Consider the following 26,299-nt stretch of genomic DNA (forward strand, 5'->3'; position numbering starts at 1 on the left):
CAGTAATATAAACACTACATGATAGGTTGAGGAAACTCTTACAGATTTTTTCATTTAGGCCTTGGAAGTCTTAGTTATACCTGTAATAGAATTTGTTTAGAAAGTTACTAAAAGGGGTTGTCCAATTTAAATTTTTTGGCTTAAATCGAGCTTTCTAGAGCACCAAAATAACAAACTAGCTCATATTCACCTCTCCGTGCTCCCCATAAATCCTCTTCCGGTGTTTCGGATCAGAGACGCCATTGGCAGGGAACTTGTGGGGAGTAGGGAGAGGTGAATATGAGCTGGTTTGTTATTTTTTAGGCATGGAGAAGCTAGTATTGGAAAAAAAAGAACTTGGAAAACTCCTTGAAAGGAATTATTCAAGGCTACAAAATTAATGGCCTCACTTTACAATAGGCCATCATTATCAGATTGGTAGGGATTAGAGATGAGTGAGCATAGTCAATAAGGCAAACTACTTGAGCGAGTAGTGCCTTATTCGAGTACCTGCCCGCTCGTCTCTAAAGATTCGGGTGCTGGCAGGGAGCGGGGGGGGGGGGGGGGGGGGAGAGTGGGGAGGGAGGGGAGATCTCTCTCTCCCTCTCTCCCCCCCACTCTCCCCCGCTCCCCCCTGCTCCCCCCTGCTCACCGCCTGTCACCCGTGCCGGCAGCCGAATCTTTAGAGACGAGCGGTCAGGTACTCGAATAAGGCACCTCCTCGCTTGAGTAGTTTGCCTTATCGAGTATGCTCGCTCATCTCTAGTAGGGATCTGATTCAGTATCCCCACCAATAAGCTGACTGAATCGGCTGTGGTACTTCATGGTTTCTTAGGCACAGCTGCGTACTTTTAGAAATGGCTGTGCTAAGTATAATATTTTTTTTATTTTTTACCTAATTAGGCTAAAAAATTACGCAATATAAATTGGTCAAAGTTAAAAAATAAAAGTTTACAGCCAATGTTAAGTAGTTCTATATAAGTACACCCATGTGTCATTAAAAGCTGTTTGCAACCAATTTTTTTCAATTATCCCAAAATCTAAAATGAAAACTTAAAACACTTTGCCATTGGTCCTAATAAAAAAATCCAATTGTTTTGTTTCTTTATCTCTTATGAAAGAATAATGCCCTGATTCATTAAGAAAGTTGTTCCCTAAGCAAATCTGTTGATCCTCCCACTGAACCGTGTCCAGGTTTCTGGAAGAAGGGAGAGTGTGGCATAAAAAATTACCAAAATTTTTGACTTTTTAAAGCTCAAAAATTGTCAAAAGTGCCCTGGTAGATTCTTCCTGTCTCCATAGTAATGACTTGCAAACAAAGTTTGTGTCTTAGTCCTCATTTAGATGGCTGCATTTGAAGTAGAGGCTGCTTTCACGCAACCGAGAAAATCGTGCAAGATTTGTGTGTTGCAAAATGCACAAATCTTGCATGAATACGAACTTGATTCTTTTGAATGGGGTTATATACACAAGCGATTTTTTTTCCCCCCGCATCGTGGCATGGGAAAAAAATCGCAGAGGTCCTATCTTTGGGTATTCCCTCTAAACGCATAGCGCATTGTTTTCAATGGGACCAGAAAACACGATACACGTGAGTGTGATGCAAGGTCTCCTATTAAAAACAATGCCAAGTGGCTTTTTTAGAGGATCACTATGTTACCTAAAGTGGTGGGGGTCAATAGAAAAAAAAAACAACTCACATCCACGGATAATTTGCACATTGACAAGCACGATATTAGGCTGAGTTTTAACGCCCAATATCACACTCACCCAAGTGTAGGAAGCCTGAGCCTGAAAATCTTGGGCACAACTTGCACTGGACAACATTGAGGCAGCAGTCTGTGTGCTGTCCTAGCTGTGGGGACGGCGCATATTGCATGTCTTATTTTCATCCATGATATGGACCACAATAGGACATGCAAGAATTTTTTTTTTCACGCAGACTTTTGGTCCATGTGAAAAAGTGCTCATATGTATAGCCTCATAAACTATAATGGGGGGTATGTGCTGTCTGTGAAATAAGCCCTTAATCTATTTTTTTCATTTCTCCTGACCCCTACTTTTTGCTAATGAACATTTGGTAGGTAAGTCAGGAATACAGGATAGATAGAAGGGAATATGACTGTAGGATCAGACTGCACAGCGCTTGTTTGCTGTCTGTTACCATGGAGACATATAGTCAGTAGAGTTGAGCAAACCAGAACAGTCAAACTTAATTACAGATCGAACTTTTAAATGTTCGATCCATACCCAAACCTCTGCGCACACTAGTTTGGAAGGAACTAAACAAAACTGTCAAATTTGGTGAACCAGCCAAATTGAAGGCTCTCTCATCACTAAGAGTCAGCAGGAGCGGTAGAAACCAAACACTAAAACATTTTTATTTAAAGCCTACCGCAAAACTCATTACTTTTTTCATTATATATGAACCTAGGGAACATAAACAAGGTTTGTGAAGGTTGATATTGTTTTATATATTGATTGAACATAAGACTTAAGGCCCTTTTACACACAATGATTATCGCTCAAAAGATGGCTTTTGAGTGATAATCGTGGTGTGTAAATGTGCGCCCATCATGCACTTACTGTGCACTTTTCGTCCATCGCTGACTTCAGGTGCGCATGAAATCCTCGTCCCTCAGGACGATATTTAAGACAGACCGCAAGCTGAGTTCTCCGTGGGCAGCTCTGATAACATTCTTTACCAGCTGTTAACAGCCACTGTCCCGCTGGAGAATAGCAATGTATTTAGAGAACAGACCACTCGATGCTCTCTAAATACATGCAAATGAAGTAATAAAGAGCTGATTAGCCCATTAGTACCTGTGCAAATGATCTCTCAGAACTGTCAGTTTCTGACACATTTTGAGCGATCATCTGTGTATGTAAATGCAGTGCACTGCACGGGATTCTCTATTACAATCTCAATACTTACAAGCTATGCGAACAGATGCCCTCCTGCTTTTGGAGGTCCCCAGATTACTCCAAGCAACACACTGGCACCAGTAGTCCTCAGAACCATGAAAATCCTCCACTTGCTGCCTGGTCACATTGATCAGGACCTCAAGAATTTTCAAACCTGTAGAAGCACAGAGCAAAGGCATTTTAGATTTTATATATATATATATATATATATATTTTTTTTTTTTTTTTTTTTTTTTATAATTGACAATAAAATATCCATCAACTTACATTGTTCTCTATAGTTAAAGCAGCAAGACGAGCTTTATGTCATGATGATGGTTATACCATACTTTTTATATTACAGTTGTATAGTATAACTATAGTGATAGTTTGACTCTCATATACCGTACAGTCACGCTAACACAAGACGGGATCGACAAATTACAACATTTTCCATCTATATTTACCTTTTTAACCAACTTAGAGCTGTTGATAAACTACAACTCTCAGCATGCCCTGATAGCCACAGACTGCAGAGAATAGCGTAAAGCAGGAATAGTAAAATGGGATATGTCAAGTTCTAAAGTTCTCTATCACATGGGTGCGGCCAGGTACACTTTATAGATGTTTAGGTTAATGAGCCATATTATTAAAAGGGTATATGTACTGATCATTCTGATATCATTCTATTGCATTTGGGACTTTTGAATTCGGATTACATTATGCACTTGCACTTTAATGTATTTTCTTGTCCTGTTTTATTTGATTTTATGTGCACTTTGGTTGTTATACTATACTGCTCTTGTTAGGAGGTTTATGTTTATCCTTGTAAGTTGCCTGCAATGATCATTTGCTTTATTGTGCATGTGTTTATTTTTTGAATAAAGGTTGTTTACTAGAGATGAGTGAGCATGCTCGTTTAAGGCTGATTACTCGACCAAGCACCATGCGGGGGGGGGGGGGGGGGGGGGGGGCGGCAGGGGGGATCAGGGGGGAGAGTGAAAGAGATCTCTCTCCCTCCTGCTCCCCCCTCCACCCCCTGCTGCCAGCCACTGCCCCCCCCCCCCCCCCGCATGGTGCTCGGTCGAGTAATCAGTTACTCGACAAGACCGATGCTTGATTGAGCATCAACCTTAAACGAGCGCACTCGCTCATCTCTATTGTTTACTTATTTTGCATGTGAATTCATGTTATTTTTGTAGTTTGGCACAAACCCTTTAAGTCCACAGTACATTCACTTTTATCATGTCTCTTGCCAGGTTTAAAACATATCTGAGTTTTTAATACGTTTTCTAAAATACACCAGGTTCTCCTTAGCCACTCGTTTGCTGGTGTTTGATCCCATTTCATTGCTATCTTGTTTTTTTGCAATCAACTTTCAAGCAGAAGGTGTGTTACACGCCTAGCATTTCTGTCAGTTGTCAGTTGTTCACTGTCCTGTACTTCCTTTCCCTCACTTTCCATGCTGCACTGCTCTGTCTCTAGTACAGTCAGCAAGGAGACAGTGTCAGATTTCTTGCTCCTCTGCTTTCCCAAGACAAGTGTTGGGAGATGGGCACTCAGAGATATTCTGGCCAAATGGTTAGTAAACTCAATATAATAAACACACACATGCTATTAGAGTAGGAGATACAGATATTGTGGGGATGCAGACACTGTGTCTGCAGATCTGTCAGCCTGTGAGTGCAGGGAGTAACCTGTGAAGATAGCCTCTTCCCAACAGCTAAAAAAAATGTCCTAGCATCTCAGTAACTACAAAAGCTTAATACCTAACAGCAGGCAGTGGATTGCAGGGAAGCTGGTAGGGAAACCCTTAGTGGCAGCAACTTCAAACTTGATTTGTAGTGGTAAAGAAAAACACAATTTTTAATGAAAGTATATTGCAAGATCGATGCGACACAGGCTATTACATGAGCAGAGGTTGACTGAAGAGTTAGTGCCCCTTTAACCAAATTTGTTGAAAAGTAAGGGTGGACACATCCACATGATCTGTATCTTCTCTGCTTGTCCTAATGTTCAGCCATATTGTTAAAAGGGTTGTCCAGCTTTGCACTATTGATGATCTATCTACAAGATAGGCTGTAAATAGTAGACTGGCAGGGTACCCCAATAGTTGTCTATTCACCAGGCCGATGTGCTATGGTACAAAACTGCTGTGTTGCTAGAAACACGCAGCTCCATGCCCACTGCAGTGGTCCACGATGGTGAATTCAATTGAGGCATACATTATAGAGATGTTTTTCGTGTTGGATTCCCTACCAACCATATGGTGTTTGATGGAACCTGTAAGGAAATCCATGGAGACTGTGCAGCTCTATACTTGGGAGCCATATGGCCTCCATGCACTGTTGTACAGGCTCTGCCATATACAAGTGTCCTTATACTCAAGCCAGTTTTACACTAGCATATTGCGGGCACATGTGCCTGTAATACCGTCAAGTGTTTCAGCCCAACGACACATCTAATGACTCGAACGCAGATCATCATAGCCACTCCTTCTTATTATGGGTGCATAAATGCGCCCATTATACTCTTGTTTAAAAGTAGCCTTGACGATTGCAGCAATGGAAGCATATTTAGGCTTACTTAACATGAAAGAGTTTATGTACTGTATGGTATTATTGTGGAAGTAATTATGGTAAATTACAAAAGATTTCAAACAGCGCAAAAATAGCAACAATGAGATGCAGGAGTGTATGGGGTGAGGGTGGAAATAATTAAGCTCTTCTTTAGATTTACTGTAATTGCACGTTTACATGAAAGCTTGGGTGAGATTTAATTAGCTTGTATATTAAGGAATTCTAAATATTATTTTATCAGCCATTTGTACAAAATACTTGGTTTCTGTGAACTTCCCTAGAATATGATAAAAGTACCATCCATTCAGCTAGTAACACATTAGTGGCTGGATTTCTCAGTATACAGAGGTGCTTGAAAGTTTGTGAATCTTTCAGAATTGTCTATATATTTGCTTATATTTGACCTAAAAATCAGATTTTCCCACAAGTCCTAAAACTTGATAAAGAGAGCCAAATCAAACAAATGAGTGAATAATATTAGACTTGATTATTTATTTACTGAGGAAAATGATGCAATATCTCATGTCTGTTAGTAGCAAAAGTATGTGAACCTTTGCTTCCAGTATCTGCTATAACCCCCTTCTGCAGCAATGACTGCATCTAAATGTTTCCGCTAATTGTTGATTAGTCCTGCACTTCGGCTTGGGGGAATTTTAGCCCATTTCTTCATACAAAACAGCTTCAACTCTGTTATGTTGGTGGGTTTTCTTCCATGAACCTCTCACTTCAGATCCTATAGAATTAAGATCAGGACTAGAGATGAGCGTGCATACTCGCTAAGGGCAATTGCACGATCGAGCATTGCCCTTAGCAAGTACCTGCCCGCTCGGGAGCAAAGATTCTGCTGCCAGCGGGGAGCGGCAGGGGAGAGCGGGGAGGAACGGAGGGGAGATCTCTCTCTCCCTCTCTCCCCCCCCCCCCCCGCTCCCCCCTGCTCACCGCCGCAACTCACCGCTCCCCCGCGCCGGCAGCCAAACCTTTTCTTCCGAGCGGGGAGATACTCGCTAAGGACAATACTCGATCGAGTAATTGTCCTTAGCGAGTATGCACGCTCATCTCTAATCAGGACTTTCAGTTGGCCATTCCAAAACTTTAACTTTATTCTTCTTTAACCAGTAATTCTTTTATAGAATTACTTGAGTGCTTTGGGTTGTTGTCTTGCTGCATGACCCCCGTTCTCTTGAGATTCAGCTCACGGACAGACATCCTGACATTTTCCTTGAGAATATACTAGTATAATTTAGAATTCATTGTCCCATCAATGTAGGCAAGCCCTCCTGGGCCAAATGCAGCAAAGCAGATTCAAACCATGATACTACCACCACCAGGTTTCACAGATGGTATGAGGTTTTTATCCTGTAATAAAGTGTTTTTCTTTAACCAAACATATTGCTTTTCATTTAAGCCAAAAAGTTTTCTTTTTTTGGTCTCATCTGTCCACAAAACAATGCTCCAAAAGCCTTCTAGCTTGTCCAGGTGTTCTTTAGCAAGCTTCAGATGGGCAGCAATATTGGAGAGCAGAGGCTTTCTTCTTGCAATTCTGCAGTGCACACCATTGTTGTTCAGTGTCCTACTGATGGTGAACATTAATAGCTAATGTGAAAAAGGTCTTTGGTTTCTTGGAGGTCAGCTTATGTCCTTTTTTTGACCTTGCAGACTGTTATATACTTTGCTCTTGGCAGGATCTTTGTTGTTTGACCACTCCTGGGGATAGTAATAATGATCTTGAATTTCCTTCATTTGTACACAATCTGTCTGATTATGGATTGGAGGAAGCCAAACTCCTTAGAGATGGATTTGTAACCTTTTCCAGCCTAATGAGCATCAACAACTCTTCTTCTGAGGTCCTCAGAAATCTCCTTTTTTGTGCCATGATGCACTTCCACAAATGTGTTGTGAAGATCAGATAGATCCCCGTTCTTTAAATGAAACAAGCCACCAACTCACACCAGATTGTTATCCCATTAATTAAGAACACCTGACTGTAATTTCACCTTCAAATTATCTATTAATCCTAAAGGTTCACAGAATTTTGTCACTCAGAGACATGTGATATTGGATAATTTTCCATAATACATAAATGCCCAAGTCTAATATTTTGACTCAATTGTTTGATTTGGTTCTACTTTTAGGATTTTTGTGAAAAATCTGATGAAATTCTAGGTCAAATATAACCAGACATATGGCAGGAATATGGAAAATTCTGAAGGGCTCACAAACTTTCAAATGCCACAGTTTGTCACATTGCTCGCTTATAGCATTGACACATGTTATTCAAGTATCCGCAATAGGTCATAATTTGAGAATCCCCTATAGAAAAGCACTTGTGGCAATGCCTGGTGTACTGAATATGCTAATATCATCCTAAAAACATGATTTGTAGGAGCCGCCGGAGGACTGAAGTTGATGTCTTTGTCTATGTCAAACATCTACATCAGGACCCCATAATGCACCTAATTATCTTATTTGGCCTGGCAGCAGCTGCCTGGCACCAGTTTCTACAATTCAGCTTACAATCCATTAATATCCTCAGGTCATTTTCCTTGTACAGTTAAGCCAATATTATGCAATTTAATACACAATTCAGTATCATCTGCAAATTTTATTCTCTAAATCAGTAACAAAGTCAATAAGAAGTATATGGAAAAAGAACAGGATCCAATATTAACCCCAGAGATACCTTACCAGTAGCTATGACACAATCTGGACTAGTCTCATTAATGACAACTCCGTTAAACCATTTAGTTACCCATTTAAACAAAGGTCCTATCATTCTTGTGATCCAACTCTATAGTTGCAAGAAAAAGTAAGCGAACCCTTTGGAATTACTTGGATTTCAACATTGATTACAATAAGACAGTGAACCAAAGCACAAAAATACATCAACCAAACAATGGTTGAAAAAGAAGACAGTTTGTGTTTTGGAATGGCCAAAATTTTTTGACCTTAACCTTCTCGAGCTGTTGTAGCATGACCATAAGAGGGCTGTGTATACAAGGCATCCCAGAAATATTGATGAACTGAAACACATTTTCAGGGAGAAGTAGTTCCAAACTCCTCCTCAAAGTTTATTTGCAACTACAGGAAACATTTGGTAGAGGGTATTGCTGCTAAAGAGGAATCTACTGGATATAAATTCAAGGGTTATCATATACTTTTTTCTCCTTGCACTGTGGATAGTTATTCAATGTACTCAATAAAAGACAAGACAAGAACAACTGTTTGTGTGTTAGTAGTTTAGTTAGATTGTGTTTGTCTATAATTGTGACTTAGATAACAATCAGACCACATTTTATTAGTATCCAACGCAGAAATCCAACACATTTTAAAGGGTTCACTAACTTTTTATTGCAACTGTTTACAGCTCACATGTGAGGATTGCACAGAGTGTATAGTACATGTAGTTTTGGACAACACCTCTTCTCATGCACTACATATACAACACTTCTAAACTGTCCAGCAGCAAGTGGGCAGAACAATGGATGATGCAATGCCAATCCTGCAAGATGAAGTTGAAAAGCCAGCCTTTATCTTGTATATGGACACTAGCCTTGCTTGGCCTAAATCTGGTGTTTAATAGTCACAAAGCTTCTTCCAAACATATGTTCCCATAATTCCCTTATCTCCTGCTCATTATCACTGCTTTGAAATGTCCATCAGCAGCGGAGTGCTGGGGCTTCTCTTGCCAAATGTGTTTTCTTCCTTTGCACCTGGCTGGGGCCATGAAGGCACAGGGATGATAAATGGAGCAGTGTCTCCAGTCTTCAAAGCAGTTTACAAGGCTCACTGAGTGCAGAATTTTAATGCAGAAGTCATTGTGATGCAAAAATACAGTACAAATACATTTTTAACCCTTTCCAGCTGCAGGGTTTTTTTTCATTCTCATTTTTTCTTCCTCACTTTCAAAAAGTCATACTTTTTTTTATTTTTCTGGTGAAATAGTTACATGAGGGCTTGTTTTTTGCAAAGCAAGTTGCATTTTTCAGTGGTACAATTTAGCATATCATATAATGTGTTGCAAAGTTTTTTTTAAAAATTAAGTGGGTTGAAATGGAAAAAAAAGCAAATGCGCTACTCTTTGGAGTGGCTGTTTTTATGGTGTTCATGGTGCAGTGAAAATGACATATTATCTTTATTCTGTGGATCAGTACAACTATGGTGATACCAAATTTATATACAGTAGGGTCATTTAATATAATACTACCTAAAAACAATAAAATACCTTTAAAAATTTATTTTCTATCGCCATCTTTTGAGGGCTTAGTCACATGGGCGTTTTTTTGCCCGATTTGCAGATGCGCTTGCGATCAGCATCTATATATACCCAATGCTTTGCAATGAAAGCGGTCACATGTCCATTTTTTATGCGGATGTGTCGAAAATTATATGACACAACGATTCACAGAACGCATGTAACTGCATTCTGTGCAAATCGGTGTTATTGTATGTGTGCTCAATGGGGCCGGCGGCAGCAGCAGAGCTGACCCCATTGAGGACATATACTAAAGATCATTCTCCTCTGCCACAACTGTTACAGCTGTGGCAGAGGAGAACGATGTTCTCCCATTGAATTCAATGGAGCCGGCAATACAGCCGGCTCCATTGAAGGCAATGGGCTGCCGGCAAGCGCTGTAGTAATTTTCGGGGAAGGGCTTCAAATATAAGAATGACAGCTATAAGTTATTGAATGACAGCTGAGAGCTGCCTCTGATTGGTCACAGTGCTCAGGGCTGAGGGCTGGGACCAATCAGAGGCAGCCCATTCAGCAGGCAGGGATTTTAAATCTCCGCCTGCTGAATACTACAGAAAGCAGTTCAGGAGAAGAGCCGGATGTACGGGGCTGATCCCCGGCAGCTGCAAAAAGGTGAGTATATATATTGTTTTACACTTTTTTTGGATGGTTTTCACGGAAGGGCTTATATTTGAAGCCCTTCCCTGAAAATTACTACAGCGCGTGCCGGCAGCCCATTGCATTACAATGTATTCTGACAGGCATTCCATTAAAATGTGCCACCGGCTGCTATAACATGTAACATGCAGCAGAACTGAGTCATGATATTACAGTAATTTTGCAAATGACAGAAGCTAAACCCATTACGTAATCTTAATCTACTGAATTATCGTGTTGCATAGAAGGAACAGATAGATGACCAATTCATCTCTGCTTCTTCTGTGCAAAGCTATATATTGTCATTACAATGGAAAACTCCATTGGCTTCTATTAGCTTGCCTAATTGTCAGTTTTTGGCCTTTGGTTTGGAATAAATAAAGATTATAAATCGAGAAATTGATTAGAAACTCTCAGAAATGGCAGACAAGCCCCTTTTTGGCATGCTGCTTACCAATTGCCACGTGCTCCATGCGCAATTGTTTTCCTCCGTAGAATTATCTACTCAAAGGGAACAGATTTAACGTGTCTCGCCCCCAGCAATTTAAAAATCAATTTACAGGCTGTGCGCATCATTGTGCTGAACACCCCTGAAAATGGACATTTATCTATTTGCAAATGTTCAGAAATGCGAAATGATGTGTTAGATGCTTTCGACCAGGAAAGGGGGTAACAATGAGGATAATATATGATGGCAAGGCTGGTTTCAGACATTGCGTACTTGTTGCAAAAGTTTTGAGTACAGAATCCACACCAAAATTCTGCAATTAAGAACAGCATAATGTTAGTGAATGGAGTTTCAGCAAATTCCATTCACTCACAGGGTTAAAAAAAAATGGGAACAGTACCTGCAATACCATGGCAGGGCACTGCACAATGTATGGGAATATCTGCTTCCTGGATACTGGATGACAGCTAGCTCAACGAATAGCTGATCGGCTGGAGTCCAGAGCAGTGTACCCTTGTCAACCAGCTATACCCTATGGATAGGTCATCAATCTTTAGAGTTACTTCGGTGAAATGTAACTAGTCCTCCTGTATATATGTTGGCTAGTATTACAGTCCTTCTCTTCGGATTGGGGGATGTAATCTCATTGTGACCCTCTGAGAATTATTTGACTTCTCTCAAGAAGCCACTTTTTCAGTCTGTAAAATTTCTTAATGATGAAACTGTATGAAGCCCGGCTCTTCACGGGTGGAGGGGAAACTCCTACAGTATCGCAGTTACTGCTGATGATTAGAACCTCTTGTTACACAGTTATAGTGAGGAAAAGAATTCATTCTACATTACTCTTTACTTTGATCTGTATTTTTTTTTCAGTTTTCACCCATCCACTGGATAGGTGAAAATAGAGAGATCGGTGGGGCTCCAATCATTGGGAACCCTGCTGATCTAAATATTAAGAGGTGGCGTTTGCCCCACTTCCAGTCATTATTGTATTGCAGCTTCGACTGGAGTGGCCACACATGAGTCGAGCCACACTGTTGTTTTCACTGGGGCTATGGTGCTCAGCTATTTCTATCGGCTCCATTGAAATAAATAGAGCCGCACCGTACATGCATGGCCAGTGCTCATTTCAATGTAATGTCACTTGACTAGAACTGCGATTCAGCAGTGACCAGTAGTCGGGCAAATGGGACCACCAATATTGGGATCAGTGGGGGTTCCAACAGTTGGACCCCCACTGATCTTTTCATTTTTAACTGATGCAGTGGATGGGTGAAAATTGAAAAAAAGCTCCTTTTCTGGAATATCCCTTTAATACATTTGTTGAATTCTCCGAGACTAATGATGCATACTAATGTAAATTTTGCAACAGGCAATCAGAGAAGCTGGTGTGGCCATCTTTGTTTATCCAGGCCCAGAGGATAACTTTAAACAATATACCACAGCTCCTGAGTTACAGAAAAAGCATAGCCCACTGTGCTACCCTGTTTGCGTAACTCCCGACTTTTGTTGGAACTACGCAAAGAGAGAAGAGAGGTCTGCCCAGCTGCTTCTGTCCTCCCTACCAATTCCAGCCACCACAAACTGACAGGCAAGGGACATTGGGGCCACAATGTGAGATAGATGCAGGTCCTAGAGGTGAGACCTGCACTTATTAGACTTTCATGGAATATTCACAGGACATGCCATAAATGTCTGAGATGAGAATACTTATTAAAGGGTGTTTCCAAAATTTTAAGGGTGCTGTAGCTTCCCCATAGAAGCATATTACAACTACAGGTCCATACTAGTACTAGGCAAAATGGCACAAAAAGAATGTGCCTTTTGTCCCCTACAGTTTGAGCACTGAAAGAATACACCAAACACATATACCTAATACACATGAGCATGTCAATCACAGTGCTGACTGGAGGGGGAAGCACTCTCCTTATGAGTAAACAAGACATAAACTATAGGGGAATTTACTAAGACTGGGGCTTCATACTTAATGCAAAATATGTTGGAGTAAAATGCAATACATTTATTACAGGGGTTGTGATCTAGAGCTGTTGATAAAGTGTCCCTAACCTATCCATAGCAACTTGTTGCTCAAGATACTGGGAAAGATAAATTCAATGTTTTTATCTCCCCTTCCTCCCTCACATCTAAGAGGCCTCTGATTTGCATTGGGCTTCAGGAAGTCTTTTGATCATGATAGCAATAAAATTAGCTAGAGACGGGTAGATGTTAATTGACCCCACTGCCAGTGAGGCTTAACACCTTGGATAGTTCCCACAGACTCCCTGTTATCAAAAGTCAGATTAATGGAAAATCTCTTAATAAAGTCTATTGGTTGTGTGAAGGTGGTATCCCGGTATGAGTTATATTTTTGGAATCAGGTGGGCCAAGTGAATGAAACTCATCTACACATGTTGCGGTACAAGCTCAGTATCACCCCTGAACGGCGTATCCACGCACCTGGTTATAATTCACGTGTCATGCTTTATATCGCTGAATAGAAAAAATCCTGACCAGAAATATGCCGGCCCATATTCCTGATCGGAGTATCTCATGAGGAGATATGGTTTAAATGGAAAATTATGATTTTTCCACTAAGGTTGCATGCCCCCCCCCACCCCCCCCCAAAAAAAAACAACAACTCCTGAATGACATTAGAGGGGGCGGGGGAATGTGTGTTCTGAGGAATCCTTTATAATTGGGGCTCCACAGACTCCTGTTGCCAGACTTCAGAGATACCCCTTGGTATAAGGCTGCTCCCGTTGTTTCAGTGGCTCTGCATGGATTAGAATCTTGGGTCAGTCATCCCAAATCTGGGATTTTAAAATACTGTATTGATATGTATACCTGTATACCCTTTTACTGCCGTGTAACAACCTTTTTTGTATAACCTTTGTGTATATATATATATATATATATATATATATATATATATGTGTATTTGCAGTGCTAGTCTTTTTCTAGAATAAATCTGCAATTTATTAGTTAAGCCTTGTCTGTTTTAAAACGCACCATAAACTCCAAAGATTGGTTTCATAATTCGTAATCTGGGTCTCAGCTTCCCTTAACAGCTGGTGGTGGCAGCATGTGTGTGTGCATGGCATTGTAGTGTGCTGGAGTGCGTTAGACCAGATCAGGTGGTGATTTGACCTTTCGGTTTGGATGTGGCAGGACCGTGTGAAAGCTTGTTACAGATCCACCTGTAGTCTGGCAACTCCACACTCGCAATCTCGCTAGAGTGATACGTGGTCATAGCAGTGAGGCGCTCTGAACAGCCGATCTGTGACAAATCGGTGATAGAGGTGGGATTTGTCGGTTCTCCCTTCTTGCATCCCTGACAAGGGATGTCTTTCCCTCTTTTCCATTAACTCACTGCTACCATCAGCTGATCGTCCAGCTTGCTGTTCAGTACAGTGGGCTAGAACTTGTCATCAGTGGACAGGGGAGGAAGTGCGCGTGACAGCTTCACTTTCATTAAAATCAATGGGGGGGCCATGCTGCTATTCCACTTCCTGCTCCTCTGCAGAGTCCTGGACAGTGGGTGGGATGATCAGCTGATGAACGAGGGTCCTGAACGGCAGACCCTCATAAATCAACTACTAATGGCCTATCCAAAAGATAGGTCATCAGTGGAAAAGTGGGCAGAAACCCTTTTAGGGGTCGCCAGCCTCTTAATAAATTTGTCACATCTTTTCCTTTCAGCTATGATCCAGCATAGATCTGTGCTATCTATCACTGGAGGTCATATTCCTCTCTTTTTGAAAAAGTAGTGAGTGTGGTAAATATGCAAAAAACAGATATACGCTAAAATGTATGGCTTGTTTTTAATGTCAGAAAACTGTCTAGGTGAGGTGACAGGGAGCCGGGTGATGTATGTTATATACTCACCCACTCCCATGGTCTAGCAGTGTCTTCAGCTGAAGTCGGCACGTGGTACGAAAATCTGACTCTTTTCTTTTCTATGCAAGTCTATGGGAGAGCATACGCACAGGATTTTTGTGCCACGTTCCCCGACTTCAAAGGAGGACACCGCTAGATCGCATGAGCAGGTGAGTATAAAACATACATCACCGGCCTCCTGTCACTTTACCTAACAGCGCCATAACTTAGTTTATAGTGCTGTGGGGATGTGACAGTTTCCCTTTAAGGGCTCATGCCCATGACCATGTTTTCACCACATATTACGCGTGCGTTGCACAAACGCATAGTAGGCAGTGAATGGAGTCAATGAAAGTCAATGGACTTTTATTGTTCCATGCACACCTGCATGTCAATATGCAAGAGAAATAAATTGCAGCGTGCTCTATTGCTCTGCGTACATACGCCACATGGCCCTTATATACTTGTATGGGCTGCGCATGATACGCTGTCCATACACAATACATATCAACTTTAAAAAAATAAAAATCACACTGCTCATGTGCGTGTGACACGCAGCCATACGCAGTCCTGACGACTCTCTGCCGGCAGAGCGTATGGCTGTCGAATGTGTTGGGGAGACCTGCAGCATTTTACACATACAGCCGTGTGCATGAGTGTTAAGTCTACAGGTGGGTAAAAAATAAAATGCAGCGAACATTAGAGATGAGCGAGCATACTCGTCCGAGCTTGATGCTCGTTCGAGTATTAGGGTGCTCGAGATGCTCGTTACTCGAGACGAGCACCACGCGGTACTCGTCTCGATTAAACGAGCACTGACCATTGAATTCAATGGAGCCGGCAATACAGCCGACTCCATTGAAAGCAATGGGCTGCCGGCAATCGCGGGATGAATTGTCGGGAAGGGGTTAAATATATAAGCCCTTCCCTGCAATTCATCTAGAAATGTGTAAAAATAAAAAATATATATATACTTACCTGGTCCCGGCAGAACGATGTTAGCCCATTGAATTCAATGGAGCCGGCAATACAGCCGACTCCATTGAAAGCAATGGGCTGCCGGCGATCGCGGGATGAACTGTCGGGAAGGGGTTAAATATATAACCCCTTCCCTGCAATTCATCCAGAAATGTGTAAAAATAAAAAATATATATATACTTACCTGGTCCCGGCAGACGGAGTTCAGCGTGACAGGCTGCAGTTCTCCTGAACTGCTCTGAACAGCTGTGAGTAGTATTCAGCAGCCGGGGATTTAAAATCCCCGCCTGCTGAATGAGAGGCCTCTGATTGGTCATATCCCGACCAATCATATGCATCCCTCACTCACACCCATTCATGAATTCATGAATGGGTGAGTGAGGGCTGCCTCTGATTGGCTCAGGGGCAGCTCTCAGCTGTCCCTGCGCTGAGCCAATCAGAGGCATCCCTCACTCACCCATTCATGAATTCATGAATGGGTGTGAGTGAGGGATGCCTCTGATTGGTCACGCTGTGACCAATCAGAGGCCTCTCATTCAGCAGGCGGGGATTTTAAATCCCCGGCTGCTGAATACTACTCACAGCTGTTCAGAGCAGTTCAGGAGAACTGCAGCCTGCCGCGCTGAACTCCATCTGCCGGGACCAGGTAAGTATATATATATTTTTTATTTTTACACATTTCTGGATGAATTGCAGGGAAGGGCTTATATAGTTAACCCCTTCCCGACAATTCATCCCGCGATCGCCGGCAGCCCATTGCTTTCAATGGAGTCGGCTGTATTGCCGGCTCCATTAAATTCAATGGGCTAACATCGTTCTGCCGGGACCAGGTAAGTATATATATATTTTTTATTTTTACACATTTCTGGATGAATTGTAGGGAAGGGCTTATATATTTAAGCCCTTCCCGACAATTCATCCCGCGTACGGGGTCTCACTCTTGCCGCTATTGTGGCTTAATAGTGGGACCTGGGAACTTGAGATACAGCCCAAAATGTAGCCCCTCGCCTGCCCTATCCGTTTCTGTGTCGTTTCCATCACTTTCTTGTGTTTTGCAGATTTTCACAAATGAAAACCTTAGCGAGCATCGGCGATATACAAAAATGCTCGGGTCGCCCATTGACTTCAATGGGGTTCGTTACTCGAAACGAACTCTCGAGCATCACTGAAAGTTCGACTCGAGTAACGAGCACCCGAGCATTTTGGTGCTCGCTCATCTCTAGCGAACATACATTATTATCTGTGTTTTTTTTCACACTTGAAAAACAGAAGACACACAGATGCAACATGGACATAAGAAAACACAGACATGCAGCAAAAATGCATGTTAGGGCTTATTCATACATAAGTGCTGCATATTACACGAGCAAAAATTGCACACGCAATACGCAGTGAATAGAACCCATTAATTTCAATGAGTTCGGTCACTTTTGTGTTTTTGTTCGAGTACTGAGAATGAACCCATTGAAATCTGAGTTCTATTCTCTGAGTATTGCGTGTGCAAATTTTGCGTGTGCAAATACACGTGCAAATACTCTCGTGTGAAGGGATCCTAAATGCATGTTATAAAAGCTTGAGGGCTCCTTCATACGAGCGTATGCGTTCGTCCGTACGGAATATATATTTGCATGAATGAATTTTTAACAAGCTTGACATCCGATCATAATTGGCGTTTTTAAAACCATTCATACGGGGGTTGCAGCACGAATGTAAAAAAAACACGCTGAAGCGATGGCGAGCAATGATTAGCAAAAATCATAAGCGGGGTAACTCCCTCGCCCACCCTCAATGCATCACTTGGTCGCATTAAATGCGCAACTTTTAACGTGCGAAAATGCCTGCACCAATACGGCCGTCTGAATAAGCCCCGAGTAAGACTCCTCATTATCTGCTTAACCATGTACTATTTTTTACATATATTTCAGAAGTTTAGTGATTTTTAATTTCAGCTACCTACAGTATTTCATTAGAATCTACTACATTCTATAAAGCAGCGGTTCTTATTATATATGTATGTAAATGAGCTTCCACACAGTTTAGTACTTAAGTATATTTGTCAGGAAAATCAATGGTGCAACAACATGCAACAGCAAAATCAGCAAAAGATGAGGGAGAATCCCTGGGGTAACATTGTAAAATACTGAATACAAAGAAAACCAGCTGCATGTACAATACAACGCAGGGCTCAAAGTAGAAATGTTTCAAGCAAATACTTGAATATATAAATATGCTATGTTGCATTACTACGTTACCAACAATGTAACATTTGTACATGTATTTGACCCCCTTCAGTGTATTATTTGAACAATATTTATATATTGTCAAAAAGGTCAAGAGGCATCTAAAGGTTTAGTATTTAGTGCACCCTAACCAGTAGCTCTTGCAAATCTACAGAAAGACAGCTTTGAGGGGGTATTCCCATCTCAGACTCTACAGGATATACCATAAAGTCTGAAAGACGTGGGTCCAACCTCTGTGTCCTTCACCTGTCCCAAGATGTGGCCTTTCCTGAACCTGTCTTGGATGAATGCTGTTGCTGGGGATAATCGGGAGTCCCAAACCACAAAGTGGGCTTATGGAGCTGACAGCACTATGACTTTCGGGTGGTGCTGATGAGTCTGGGGTGACGTCAGCATGGCAATCCCAGATCATGTGATGTGCTGGGCCATGCATGTGCAGTGTCCTTTTGCGCAGGATACCGATGGAGCACCACTGATAGGTTGGCTGAGTTGTTATTCAGCCCAGCCAACCTATCAGGCTCCATGTAAAAATATTTAAATTGGCCCCTTTGTTTAAGGGTTGTTGGTTATAAGTCCAGGGACCAGGCTATTATGTGGTACCAGTTTATCCTGTGCTTTAGAGCCTAGAGATCCTGGGGTCAGTATTCCTGCTTTAGACAGCTTTGTACTTAGGGTTTCTAAGTCTCTGTAATTTAGTGTTTAGTGTCAGGTGTGCTTTCAACAGGTTCTCGGTCTTTCTCTCATAGTGGGGTCATCCTTTTCGTGGTGGGTGCTCTGCTTGACGGACTGGTGCAGTTTGGGCTGTTCTGGTAAACTAGCTTGCAAATTTCTCTGCTCTCTTTTGCACTTTGCTATTGTGCTCTTATTTACTTTGTAAAGACCCAGTTCACTAGTTTGACTTCATATTTGGACCCAGAACTTGTTACCTCCAGTTGTTAGCAGGCCGCTATTTGCCACTAGGCATTGAAGGGCCAGGGCCTATGGTGAAGGGCTGCAGGGGGTGGCCACGGCACTTGCTGACACAAATATTTATTTAGAGTATTTATTTGGTGACCACACATCCTCTATTCTACATGTAGTATATAGATTCAAGATTCTGGAGCACCATGGTATGCCCCAAGAGCCACCTGCTTTATTGGGAAATTCACATCATAGCTCACTATATGCTGCTTATTTCTACAGTATCATAATTGATGATCAATGTTAAACTATTGTTTTATTGTTGGTCATCTTTGCTAACAGTGGTCAATTATCATTACGGTGGCTCATATATAAGCAATCCTAATGAGAATTGATGAATATACTGTATGGGTATCTGCTGTCTTTGACGACAGCTGACACCCACCTGCGACAGCCGTGATCTGCACTCATGGTGATCCATTCTGATACTGGGACTTAAATGTCCTAATTTGAGCTCGAGAGTCCCGAACGGTCCACACACAATGAAATTGCAGGGTGCGTCTTGGTTACCATGGCAGTCTAGCAACTTCTGAAGACTCACAGGACTACAATTGCAGGTCGTTTACGAAGCCATGTCTGTGGTGTGGCTTGATAGACTGCCTGTTAGATCTCAGTATAATGTACTACTATGGTATTACATTATACTGCAATAGCGATCAAATAAACACAAGTAAAAGTCCCCTATGGGGACTAAAAAAAGGTAAAAATAAGTTTAAAAAAAAGTTTTATTAAACATTTAAAAAATAAAAGGTAATAAAAGTTTAACCCCCTCCCCCTTTCCCATATTCATAATTAGAAAATAAAAAAAAAACATATTTGGTATCCCTGTCTCCATAAAAAGTCCAATCTATGAAAATAATGCATTGTTCATCCTGGATGGGGAATGTCATCAGAGAAAAAAAAAAACCGTTAGAATTGTGCTTTTTTTGTCTGCCCGTCTCCAAGCAAATATTAAAGCGATCAAAAACTCACATGTACTTCAAAATGGTAGCAATAGAAACTACAGGGTGTTTCGCAAAAAAAAACAAGTCCTCACACAACTATGTCGACGGAAAAATAAAAACCTTATGGCTGTCACAAAACGTCCAAAAAAAATATATATTTAATTTTCTTCCAAAGATATTTTATTTTTTTAAAGTAGTACAAGAAAAAAAAAAAACAAGAAATGTTGCATCTTAGCAATTTACTGACCTATATAATAAAGTTCTTATGTCATTTTTGCAACTGTGTGTGCGTTGTAGAAACAAGTTCCACCCCCCACCCCACCCCCGCCAAAAGGGGCGGAATTGTTTTGTTTTTCATTTCACTCCATCTAGAATTTTTTAAAGGTGTTTCACTACATTATATCATACATTAAATAGGGCCATTAAACATGCAACTTGTACTGCAAAAAACGAGGTTTCAGACATCTTGAAGGATGAATAAAACAGTTATGATTTTTTGAAAGTGAGGAGGAAAAACTTAAAATGAAAAAAAAAGCCCTGTCCTTAAAGGGTTAATAACACCACATTGTGGATATTCCCAATTTGTAGCAGTCATTCTTCATCAACTGCGTCAAAATCTACTTCCTTTAGTTGCTAAATTATATCACTATTTTACATTGTTAACTTTAAAAAAAGTTGCCCAGGTTGCTCTCTGGTTTTCCTTCGTTTTTCCGTCGCTCTTCTCTTTCATGCAGCTGCACAGTGATCTCCGCTATAATGCTGAATTAGGTATGCTGCGTTTCCTTTTTTATAAGCTACTTTACCTGGAGGTTGTAAGATAATTCTAAGGGTTTTTATTATTGGTTCCATTATTATTTAATGCACCGGAATGCTGAAGGGAGAGTGTAAATTTTGTAGACATAACCCTTTGTGTGTTTTCTTATCTATAATCCGCGGAGAAGGGTGAAGAAGGATCTAGATGAAAAGACTTGATATAGTTTATGAATGTTCTTTGATGATTTTAGTCACACAATTGCTAAGCAACTCCACGTCTGAAGGCAAGGTAAAATAGGAAGTGCATGGTAAAATAGAATGCTGAGAAATTAAACTTAGCGAGGAAGGACTGTATTACGGACATGTCATTGTATCGTAATGAATGTGGTCATTCGCTTAGAGAACCTTAATGTCTCAGCCAAGTTGACCGCTTCTGCTGTCGGAATGGTACAGATACACTTAATGTAAAAATCGTGTTGTTAAAGAGTGATAAATTATTGAATTTGGCCAAGATCAAGCTATGTTCTTAATTCTTCTTTCTTCTACAGCTTCTATAAGATGCATATATTTATTTAGTTTGAAGGATGCTGCAAATTATCTTGACTTTCAAACCTCATTCACACGATCATTTTATTACAGCTATTTCGCCACTATAAAATGTCAGCTGAAAATGGCTACCATGTATAGCATTGGATTCCAATGCATTCATTCACATGGGAAAAAAGTGCACTGTAAAATCGTCAAACCGGCAACCGTTTTCCGGCACCGATGTTTCTCACAGCGTCAAAAGATAGATCATGACCTATCTTTTGACAAAAAACGCTGGAGGCTCTCATAGATTCCTATGGGAGCTGAAAAGGAAGGGAGGGGGAGGGAGTTTACCTGCATCCGACACCTGGAAAAGAAGAAGAAGACTGCTGGCTCTATTTAAACTATATAAAGCTGATAGAAGCCAATCTGCCGACCGACAGAATTTCACGCTTCAGCGTATTTTTCTCGTGATATGCTTGTGTGAATGGACGAGAAAACGCTAATTAATTTTGAAATTAGATTGTGGCTAGTCTTTACCGTTGTGATTTTCGGCAGCGTGTGGCCAGCATAAAATCACATACGCTCATGTGAATGAAGCCTAAAACGGTTTTGAAGTTGGACTTAATGTTCATTTGTTGTAACTGTGGGACCAAGAATGGCATTAGGCTACTCCAGTCATCAAAATACTGTATGATAATGATGACCAAAGACAATGTGGCGCAAATATTTTCACTGATTGAAAGTAGTCCTGGTGCCTTTTCTTTTTACTAATGATTGGCATCCATGATCCTCATACTGTGGGAATAAGAAAGCTGACACATTACTATAATGGTATGTAAATATTCCAAGAAAACTATGAGATATCCTCACAATCTAAAGAGAGACTTGGGGTTTATTGGCAGATGCTTGGGAACCCTAATTCTCATACTGTAGAAATACGAATGGCATTGGTCCACTATTCTAGTAATTCCCACATTCCTATCACAATTAGTGTTCAGCAAACCAAACTAATAGAACCCTGCTTTGGGTTGAACATTCCTAAAAGTGTGATTCTGCATGACCCCAAACCGAGCTTTTAGTAAAGTTCTTCCTGAAAAGGGGTCCTACTGGTCCGATTTGTTCAACACCAGTCCTGAATACTGGTGTATAACACTGTCTAAGAGCCATAAAAGCATTGTATAGCACTCTCAGAGTGTTAGGCCTCCTTCACATGACTGTATGTATTTATACTTTTGCCTGCACTGTATAATCGCATAAATGAATATTTGCTGCGCTCAACTCTTCATCAGAAGACGAGCATTTAAAGGGTTCATGCAAACATATGCATAATACATTCGCGTGTAAGGATTGTATATTCGCATAAAATAACATGCAAGGAGGAGAGAGCAAGAAACAGGCTGATATGTCCATACTAGCCAGTCGAACGGTTTATTTACCCGCTTGCATGTAACACCACTTCTGTGTATTAGAATGGCTCTTAGATAGTGTTATACAACAGTTTTAGAAATTTTGGTGAACTTCCGGCAAACCGCCCGAACCAAACTTTTCTAACGTTTGTTTATCACTAATGATAAGTATTTTCAACATTTGAAAATAGACCAAGGATCTATTTACAGATCATTGACAGCCATGGTTCTTATACTGTGGAGATAAGGAAGACACTTGGCTTCTCTAGTCATTCTTATCACATTATGTGAATGGCATAGGGTAGCAGGATTTGAGGAGTTGACTCCAGCAGCCCCTGTATTCCAGGCAGTAGCTCTTCTAACTAAGCTACCAGTTATCCTGGACAGCTCCTTGTTGAACCTATTGACCTAGATTCTTGCCTATGGGAAATCCTTGCCTTGATTGCCTAATTAGTTCCATCTCTCAGCTTCCTATATAAGCTCAGACTTGGCACTTCATCCTTGCCAATTTATTGTTGTTCACTTGTGGTTGTTGAAGCACATACTTCCTTGCAAAGTTATTGGTTAGTCATTAAAAATAAAGGATTGCCTGCTTGTACCAGACGATAATTAATCAACTAACGACTACTTTTTGCTTGTCACCCTGTTGGTAGACCTGTTTACACCTTTTTGAGCGACAATTCATACTATAGTCATCCCATGTAAACCCACCCTATATCTATAAACTATTGCTGCTTGTCCATGTACCAAACTTGGATTACTTCTGACTACATCTCTGCATCATGTTATAGATTATTGCTGCTTATCTGTGTGCCAAGCCTGGAATGTTCCTTGACAACTCTTTCTTCATTAACTACTTCCATCCAAATTGCTATCACAATATTGGAATGACCCAAGGAAGGTCATTCTCATAGCTTGAAAACAGATTTGGGGTTACCCTAAGTCATTTTTGGGTTGAAGCAGCGCAAGACAGTTACCCCCATACAATGTCATCTCTGTGTATTGCATAACAAATAACTCCCGTGAAAAAGCTTGTAATATTGGCCATCTTGTTTTGTTGACTGGTTGACCGATCTTTTACTTAGACATCAACATGATTGATAACTGATGATATAAATTTTTATTATTTTGTGTTTTTTTAACATGATTTTTTGGCTTCCCATATGACACTTCCAAGCGTCACATCATTCCATTTTTGTTTTTTTGTTGTTTTTTATTTTAATAAGACAGAAGTTAATATGACAGGTGCTACGTTTCTGACGTGGAAGGAAACTTTCCTGCCTCGTTAATCACCGCTGTCAAAAGGATGTTCTCTTGTCAATCCCGCAGACGGCTGAACAATGCTTGGACGTCAGTTTTTGTTTAATTGAATTTATTTTCAGGCAGCTTGGTGACACATTCCCAGTTACTCATATGCTGGAGATTGTTAACTATGAGAAACTACCACACAGCATGGTGTATTCTATGGTAACATTCATCCTTCAGGCTCTTCACATTTACAATATAAATCACAAGAACAATGCATAGCTTTTTTCTCCTATGATTGAATACATATCACGTACCTATACACCTGTCTCAGAATAAGTTTGAGCGAAGCATTTCACATCTGTTCTCAAAAATACTTATTTTTATTCTTTCTTTCACAAAGTTATTTTTATGCTAATTAGCATGTCTTCCATTATGAACGTTGGTAGGATAATGTTGAGGTCTATAATTACATTTCCTAAATAACCCAAAAGTTTCTTGACACAACCATAAGTTCTTACCAGAGCCTTCATCTATGATCTCATCAAACCAGTGATTATCCTGGTGCACCCAGTCTCCATTACACTTGAAGAAGATCTGTGTAGCTGGCACGGCTCTGCAACGGAGGTTGATAGGATTGCTTTTGATAATGTAAGCATCTTCAGGCTCCATCTGGAAGTAAGGAAGAGTACCAGAGGCAGATGGAGCAGTGTCTAGTGCAGCTTCCCCATTGTTGGTCCCTAATAAACAAAAAAAGAAGGGAAATATTGTTACAAAAAATATCAATTTAATCGCTAAAACACAGAAACTTTTACTTATTATTTCACACAAAATTTTATTCTAACATTGCTTTTACATTCAAAGATCAAAATGTCTCATTAAATCCAAATCCATAGATAAAAGAACATATAGCTTTGAACTTTGAGATATTAAAGGCATATTTCGGATCATAGAATGGTAGAGTTGGAAGGGACCTCCAGGGTCATCGGGTCCAACCCTCTGCTCAGTGCAGGATTCCCTAAATCATACCGGACAGATGTCTGTCCAGCCTCTGTTTGAACACTTCCATTGAAGGAGAACTCACTACCTCCTGTGGCAACCTGTTCCATTCATTGATCACCCTCACTGTCAGAAAGTTTTTTGTCTAATATCTCATTTGTGTTTCTACTTATTACCTTTACTCTAAATGTTCATCTAAATCATGAAACTAAATTTCAGTCCTTTATTTTTGCTGCCCTGTGCCATTGCTGCTTTCTAGCCAGCTTCAGATTTCCACATTGTTATTTAAAATGGCCATTGGGGAGAACAAAAACTACATCTCCCACAATGCCCTATTGCCAGTTACTGAAGAATCTGCATTTACAACTATACAAACTGTGTTGTCATTATCAAATTACTGAGCATGTCTGACCAGTAAAACGATGGAGCATACAGGTAGGGACAATTGGATACTAATGGAGAACTAAAAAGTGTGTGTGTGTGTGGGGGGGGGGGGGGGGGGGCACAGATAACCCCATATCTCTACAGCTTTGTAAGACAAGTTATGATTGTATTGCAAATTTACTTGTCATCACCCTATAGTTTAAAGGTGTTATATTCAAATACTTTATTAACAAACTCTATGTTACTAAAAGTGGTTTATGGCCCCTGTTCAGGATTCTCATGTATTAGGCAAAACAGACAGGGCTGCATCAAGCACATAGGACTCTGGAGTATCCAGTATGTTTTTGTATCACATAAACAGCTCATTGGTTTCAAAGGAACTATGACATTCAGCATTTACCCTGCAATGGATCTGCAAAACAAATGCAGATCATTTGTGTTCCAGCAGCAGCACACCTTGTAAAAGTCTTAAGATGCCCATACACATTACTTTAAGGCTGATCAAAATGGACAATTTCAGCTAAAATGATCATTCGTCAGGTTAAATTTAACAGCAGTCATTTGTGCCAACTGATCACAGGCTCTCGTTATCTTGAAAGAAATCAGCCATGCTTACATTTTTTGACCAATAGTTGCTAATATTGATTCTGGAGGGTACATTGAATGATCGTTCTTCATCTTTTGCCTAGCATCATTAAAAATGTATGGCCAGTGGAGCAATTTATATAGCTAACATGGACCAAAATATATACAGATGTAGTAAACATTAACTTGACAGTTAATGTTTTATAATGCCTCAACTATAATGTTAACATATTAAAGATATTAATGTAGAGATATTTCTAATGCTGTAAATCGAGTTGTCACAAAGCGCCAGTCATGTTTGTGATATCTGCCTCTGTTTGACTGCATCGGTATAATGATTGTTCACTATATGATTATACATTCAACATTTGCTTAAAGGGGTTGTCTCGCGAAATCAAGTGGGGTCATACACTTCTGTATGGCCATATTAATGCACTTTGTAATGTACATCGTGCATTAAATATGAGCCATATAGAAGTTATTCACTTACCTGCTCCGTTGCTAGCGTCCTCGTCTCCATGGTTCCGTCTAAATTCGCTGGCAGCTTGCTTTTTTAGACGCGCTTGCGCAGTCCGGTCTTCTCCTTTCAGCACGAGGCGC

At 40.6% G+C, this 26,299-nt stretch overlaps 1 protein-coding gene across 1 annotated transcript in view; it reads right to left on the reverse strand.

Annotated features, from left to right (window-relative positions):
• The window catches only part of UNC5D (unc-5 netrin receptor D), a gene marked incomplete at its 3' end in the record, with an annotated part of 671,255 nt that overhangs the window by 376,906 nt on the left and 268,050 nt on the right, over positions 1-26,299 (reverse strand). The window contains exons 2-3 of the mRNA XM_066589399.1: positions 24,253-24,471; positions 2,915-3,058 (exon numbers count right to left, since the gene is read on the reverse strand). Of these exons, the coding sequence (XP_066445496.1) occupies positions 2,915-3,058; positions 24,253-24,471 (363 nt within the window). The remainder of the gene's footprint in view (positions 1-2,914; positions 3,059-24,252; positions 24,472-26,299) is intronic.

The sequence above is a fragment of the Eleutherodactylus coqui genome, chromosome 2 (assembly GCF_035609145.1).
Source record: "Eleutherodactylus coqui strain aEleCoq1 chromosome 2, aEleCoq1.hap1, whole genome shotgun sequence".
NCBI classification, from domain to species: domain Eukaryota; kingdom Metazoa; phylum Chordata; class Amphibia; order Anura; family Eleutherodactylidae; genus Eleutherodactylus; species Eleutherodactylus coqui.